At 41.2% G+C, this 6,365-nt stretch overlaps 1 protein-coding gene and 1 non-coding gene across 3 annotated transcripts in view; both read left to right on the forward strand.

The window, feature by feature from the left end:
* FBXO3 (F-box protein 3) overlaps positions 1-2,097 on the forward strand; it is a 28,939-nt gene extending 26,842 nt beyond the window's left edge. The window contains exon 10 of one of the 2 annotated variants that reach the window (XM_030885883.2): positions 1,021-2,097. In XM_030885883.2, coding sequence (XP_030741743.1) covers positions 1,021-1,188 — 168 coding nt within the window. In that variant the 3' untranslated portion in view covers positions 1,189-2,097. Of the gene's footprint in view, positions 1-1,002 lie in introns of both variants that reach the window. The other variant, XM_045290930.1, reaches the window with a different exon arrangement.
* Positions 2,098-4,902: 2,805 nt separating this feature from the next.
* Positions 4,903-5,092, forward strand: LOC115869915. Its single transcript, XR_004046436.1, has one exon. It is a non-coding gene; the product is annotated as a U2 spliceosomal RNA (small nuclear RNA).
* The last annotated feature ends 1,273 nt before the right edge of the window (positions 5,093-6,365 follow it).

The following is a 6,365-nucleotide window of genomic DNA, read 5'->3' on the forward strand; positions in this document are numbered from 1 at the left end:
CAAAGCCAAAAGCATTTACTGTCTACTCACTCATAGAAATACTTGGCCAGCCCCTGGTTGAGATGATTGTGCTACTCCTGCAGAGTAAGCATAGTCCCCCTCTCACGTGACTGCCCTTTCATTTGTTAAGATCAATACCAAGCATGCTTCCTCTTCCTTTCCATCAACTTCTCAGTTGCTGCTAAATACCTAAGTACTTCAAATGTGCCTGGTTGTTAAACTCTGGTCACCGCCTTTAGACTTGCTTTATTTTATTATCAGTGTCCCTCTCAACCATATTGCTCAGGCATGATCATAATGCCATTGATAAGGTCTGACTAGTACAGAATCCAGGGGAACGTTTTAGCTGAAATGTATGCATGTTTTTTTTGTTGTTTTACTGTCCTATAATATGTAGTGTCCAGGAGCTTTTCTGAAGACGCGTGCCCCCCACCACTTCCAGTGTTATTAGGAGGCAGAAATTAAAGCATTGCCACTACTCTTCTACACTGAGAGGCTACCAGTAGTAGTGAAATTGAGATGAGGTACTTTAGAGTAAGTGCTCAAACATCTGTCAAGCCTCTTGCTGACACATTTGATAAATATTTCCACATTGTTTTTAATTTTTTCCCCCACAAAGTGTCTGCTGTTAGCAACCCAGTGCTCATACCACCATGCCACCACATAGATTGCTAAATAGTTGGGACTTAATAGATTAATATACATTCAGTACACCTCTGTTGAGTGAATAGGAATAGTCTGATTGCTACTTCATTTGAATTATCAACTGCTGTATACAAAAATAAACATATTAATGAAACACATTTACCATTAAGATCATGCTGGCAATTTGATTACAGAATACACTCTACGCTCTTACATCACTAAGCATGTACATTAGGAACATATGTTCGTTTATGAAAATGTGTATTTTTTGTGCATGTGTTTGCCTTCTAAATAAATGTGAATTTACATGAAATACCAAGGACAGATAACTAAAATTGAAATTGTTTTTATCAAAAGATTGTTTTTTCTTCTAAGGAAATGGGTCCTGATGAGTATGAGGAGATGGAAGAGGAGGAGGAGGAGGAGGAGGAAGAAGAGGAGGAGTCAGCAGATATGGATGAGTCCGATGAGGATGAAGAAGAGAGGCGGAGGAGAGTCTTTGATGTGCCCATCCGCCGTCGCCGCTGCTCACGCCTCTTTTAGCAAGGCTTCTGCTGATGGAAGCGCTGGGATGAATCCCGTCTGTTAAATAGATTTTTCAATAATGTACATAAATAAATTGTTCTCAGCATCTAGCAGGAAAACTAGCATGAAATATTGTTTCAGGCCCTGTGTTCTATGCGACAGTACATTAGGAGTTGGGTTGTTTGAGTTTGCTTTGTGTTTTTGACATATGGGAGCAAATGGAATCTTTTTTTTTCTTTCTCTTCCAGCAGTCCATGGAAGAATAGTTTTCTAGCTAAGAAATAGATATTTCTTTGTTTTAAAATATTTTATACTTATAAAACTATAGAAATGGAGGAAATTGTTTTGAATAAGGATTTAAAATATAACAAATACTATACATGGGTAGAGAGAAATTATGTGGCTGAATAATTCTGTGAAAAGACTTCTTGCAGTTGTGACTTATTTAGAAATGAACAAAATTTGTAATTAGGCTAATTCATTTAGTGATAACTATATATTTTGTACTCACAAGGAATTAATTGACTAAATAACTTGAATGCTAGTGTCTGTCCTTTCTTAGACAATCTGTCCTTGAATTTAAAGTCTTTATCACTACAACCTTGACCTTGACTTTAAAGCCTTCAATGCTACCCACCTTTATCATATTATTTGCATATGCATCACTTTTGAAATGTAGTGTGTAAAAGTATGTAGTGTATTGTTTACGGACAAAAAATTCTTCACAATGTCTCATGTAGTCTAACTTTGTAAATACTGTTGGTTTTGTTTCTCCTTTATAAACTTTACTGTCTAACTTTGTGATAAGTGACATGCATTTATGTTAAGATTATGTATGTTCCCCTGAAACATTTTTTTTTGTAATTATATAATTGAGAATCTGGAATGAAATCCTTTAAGTGTCAGAAGTTCACATTTTAAAAACAATTTTGGTTCTGGTCATTCTTTTGTGCAATTGCCTGTGTTTCACAAACTGTTACTAATTAGTCCTCACGCGTAAGACACATGAAGGATGGATGTAAAAGCGCACTTTGAAAAGTTCATGGCAAAATGTCATCTTTCCCATTTTCCTGTGAACTTTGGTCCGCTGCACAAGGGTAGCAGACCGATGCAAAGTCATTTGCAGACATTGCTTCCTGTCATGTGCTCCATCTCCTATTTTCCCTAAAATAGTTATTTTTATCACTGACTTCTAACAGCACCTTCCTGGAGTTAGGCCACCCCTTTACATGTGAAGGGCACAGTCTTGTGTAAGATTCCTCTCACGTCAAAGACCATTCACTAGTTAGAGGTTCCCCAGGCCACCTTCACTGTCCACCAGCAGGCTACGAGTGAACAGATTCCTGAGATTTGATCGTCAGAAGAACTCAGAACGAAAGTACTGTGCTTACAGTTACGTTTTCCTATAGCACAAAGATACACATCAGAACCAGCTGAAGAGAATGACAGGGTGAAGTACAGGAGCGTCTCAAACGGAAGCTTCTGTTGTCCTCTGCCTGCCATTGAGTTAAGACACCTTCCTTTGAGCATACCTATGTGTGAGAAGATGCAAAATACTGTTCCTAGAACCCAGATGTCCAGGGTTTTTATTGGAGCTGCAACACATGGGCACCACCTGGGAATTGAACTCAGTCTCCACCCCCTCTCCCTTTCCAGAGAGACTGGTATCACCTGGTTCAAAGCTCCACGCCCCTATTCATGTGTTTTTCCGATTAGGCTAGTCCTCATCCTGAATCATCTCTTTAACAAACTGAAATTTGTCTACGACAGTGGTTCTCAACCTTCCTAATCCCACGACCCTTTAATACAGTTCAGTACAGTTCATGTTGTGGTAACACCCCCCAACCATAAAATTATTTTCATTGCTACTTCATAACTCATTTTGCTACTGTTATGAATTGGGGGGCCCCTGTGAAAGGGTCGTTTGACCCCCAAAGGGGTCACGACCCAAAGGTTGAGAACCACTGGTCTACGAAGTCATTTTTCCTGAATCCACCATCAACACCTATGGAAGCAGTGAGAACATCAAAAGGATATATATGCTGCATTGTGCAATTCGGTGGCAAAAGACCTGTTTTAAAAATGTTCAGGAAAGATGATCCTTAGGATCAAGTGTGCCTGACCAAAGGCATGGTATTTCTTTCAGTCACCTTAAAAGCACGTGAAAGCTGAACCATTAATATGGAAGATTGGAAAAGGTGGATTGGAATTATGGTGTTAGCAAAAAAATATTAATATAAATTAGGTGAAGCTTTACGGGTATAATGGTTACACATCGGGCTGCAATCTGAATGGTCTGCCACTCCATGGGAGAAAGACCAGGCTTTTTACCCCTGTAAACAGTTACAGTCTCAGAAACCCACAGGGGTCACTGTGAGTCAGCACTGACTCATGGCAGCGAGTTTATAAAGTAGGTGACAGGTAACACATTCAATGCTTTATGCACTTTCTGGCTCAATTACTCCATTGTGATTCCCTCAGTATATCATTGTTTATCCTACTGCCTCCCCTTGTTGCCTGTTTCCATTTCTCCTTTCCTAACCCTCAGAATTTTGTCCTTGGGTAAATGCTACCTTTTAAAAAATCTGAAATGGCAAAATTTTCTAACGTGGATGTGAGTTCAATCCCAGGCATGAAAGGTTAGGACCATAATCAGGGGTCCCACCAGTAAACCATGTCCCTAATGATTTTGAATTTAGTTCCACATTTTTCTCCTGTTTAGTACCTTCTATAGATCCTTCTCAGAGCAGTTGATAGTGGTAGTGGAGTACCATCAAGTGCTGGTCTGGGAAAGAATATGGACTATACCAGGGACTGCCAGAAAGAAATCTGGCTTGGAAGATGTATAGCCAAAATGCTCCTCAGACGTAAGGTTAGCAAGACCTCCACATTCCAAAGGACATGTTATTAGGAGGGACAAGTTCCTAGAGAAGGACATCATGTTTGTAAAAGAGGAGCAGCAAAAAAGAGGAAGACCTCTGAATGAAACAGATTGATAGTGGCTACGACAATGCCCTCAAACGGGAATGATTTTTGAGGATGTCACAGGACCTGACAGTATTTGGTTCTGTTGTACATAGGGTCGCTGTTATCTGGGTTGATTAGAGAAACAAATCCAGGGACATATGTGCAAGAGAGAATTTTATGTCAAGAAGTAATTATGACTGATTACAGGGATCTACATATAACCTCCTCCCTGTGTGATCGACAACAGAAAAGTGGTTGAAGGGAGACATCAGACAGTGTAAGATATGACAAAATAATAATTTATAAATTATCAAGGGTTCATGAGGGAGGGGAGAGTGGGGAGGGAGGGGGGAAAAATGAGGAGCTGATGCCAGGGGCTTGGATGGAGAGCAAATGTTTTGAGAATGATGAGGGCAGTGAATGTACAAATGTGCTTTACACAATTGATGTATGTATGGATTGTGATAAGAGTTGTACAAGCCCCCAATAAAATAATTTTAAAAAAAGAAAAAAAAGGTAATTATGAATCAATAAAACAGTCCAGCCCAGATCAAGTTCATAAGTTCAACATTAGCCCATAAGTCCAATATTAGCCCATGCATTCCTCTTCAGACTCATGTAGCACATGAACTGATGTCAAATGTAGGAAGATCACAGGCTGGTGCGTGGAAAGTCCTGTGGGCCCAGTGGCGGTGGACGCATCTCCAGGGCTCTGGCTGCCGTCAGCGTGGCTTCATGTGGCTTGTCATTAGGAATGTCAAGCAAATCGCTTCTCAGCCTTTTGGCTAATATCAAGTGTAGTATCTGTTCTTATCAGTTTAATATCTGATCCGTCCTCTATCTGAAGACAATATATTAGATGGATTTTTGTAGCAGGGAGTTGGAATAGAGCTTGCTGCATCCACTCCACGAATCGTCCTGGTATTGCAGTACTTCCAGGAATGGTGCACAGCCCCCCACCCCCGGGAGTTTTTTTTAAAAAAAGAAGAAAACAGGCATGTCAAGCAGAGAGTATGTGTGTCTCCTGCCTCCAGGGAGGAAGACAGGAGTTCCTAGAATCCTCAGAAGGCCATGCCCACACAAAGGCATCATTGGCTAGGACCTGATTGACAGACTCCACCCCTCCCTCAAGTTGACAGGAGATTATTTAACTGCCACAGTCCTTTTGAGTTGTACCCAATACCCTGGTACCCACCACCAACAGATTGTAAACAAGTCTCAGGGTACAAGAAGGGTGAATAATCCAACAGGCAGGCAGCAGTTCAACGTACGAAATATGTGCATACAAAAAAAAGTGTTAGCAGTTTTTAAATGTGTACTTTTTTAGCACAGAAGGGAAAATCACTGTTTGGATTTCCTCACACTTCAGACTTAGTTTTGTTGCTGTTGTTGTGGTTTTTAAAAAATTTTCAATAATAAATTGGAAAAAACCCAAGACCAAACTCACTCAATTCTGACTCATAGCGAACCTATAGGACAGGGCAGAACTGCCCCTGCTAACCCTGCCCAGTAAGTGGCTGGTCCTTTTGAGCTATGGACTTTGAGGCTAAAGGCCCAAGGACTCCACCAGAGTTCCTCCCTCCAGTGAATTGGGAAAGTCCCCTACACAAGCTTAGTTACCTGTACCCTAAAGGATAATCTTTTTTTTTTTTAATAATCATTTTATTAGAGGCTCATGCAACTCATCACAATGTGTACATACGTCATCTGTGTCCAGCACTTTAATACATATGTTGACTTCATCATTCTTACGACACCCACTTTCCACTTGAGCCCCTGGTGTCAGCTCATTTTCCCCCTCCCTCTCCACTCCCCCCTCCTCTCGAACCCCAGATAATTTATAATTATTTTATCATCTTACCCCATCCCACGTCTCCCTCACCCACTTCTCCGCTGTCCGTCCCCCAGGGAGGAGGCCACATGTAGACCTTGTCCTCTGTTCCCCCTTTCTCCCTCTCCTTCCCTCCACCTTCCTGCCATCGCCACTCTCTCCACTGATCCTGGGGGTTTCATCTGTCCTGGGTTCACTGTATTTCCAGTTCCTATCTGTGCCAATGCACCTCCTCCAGTCCAGCCGGATATGTAAGGTAGAATTGGGATCATTGTAGTGGGGTGGAGGAAGCATTTAAGAATCAGAGGAAAATTGCATATTTCATCGTTACTACACTGCACTTTGATTTGCTCCTCTCCTCCCCGCAGCCCTTCTGTAAGGGGATGTCCAATTCCGC

Source organism: Echinops telfairi, unplaced genomic scaffold (assembly GCF_000313985.2).
Source record: "Echinops telfairi isolate 266 unplaced genomic scaffold, ASM31398v2 ScPeMD7_60;HRSCAF=208, whole genome shotgun sequence".
In the NCBI taxonomy this organism is placed as follows: Eukaryota; Metazoa; Chordata; class Mammalia; order Afrosoricida; family Tenrecidae; genus Echinops; species Echinops telfairi.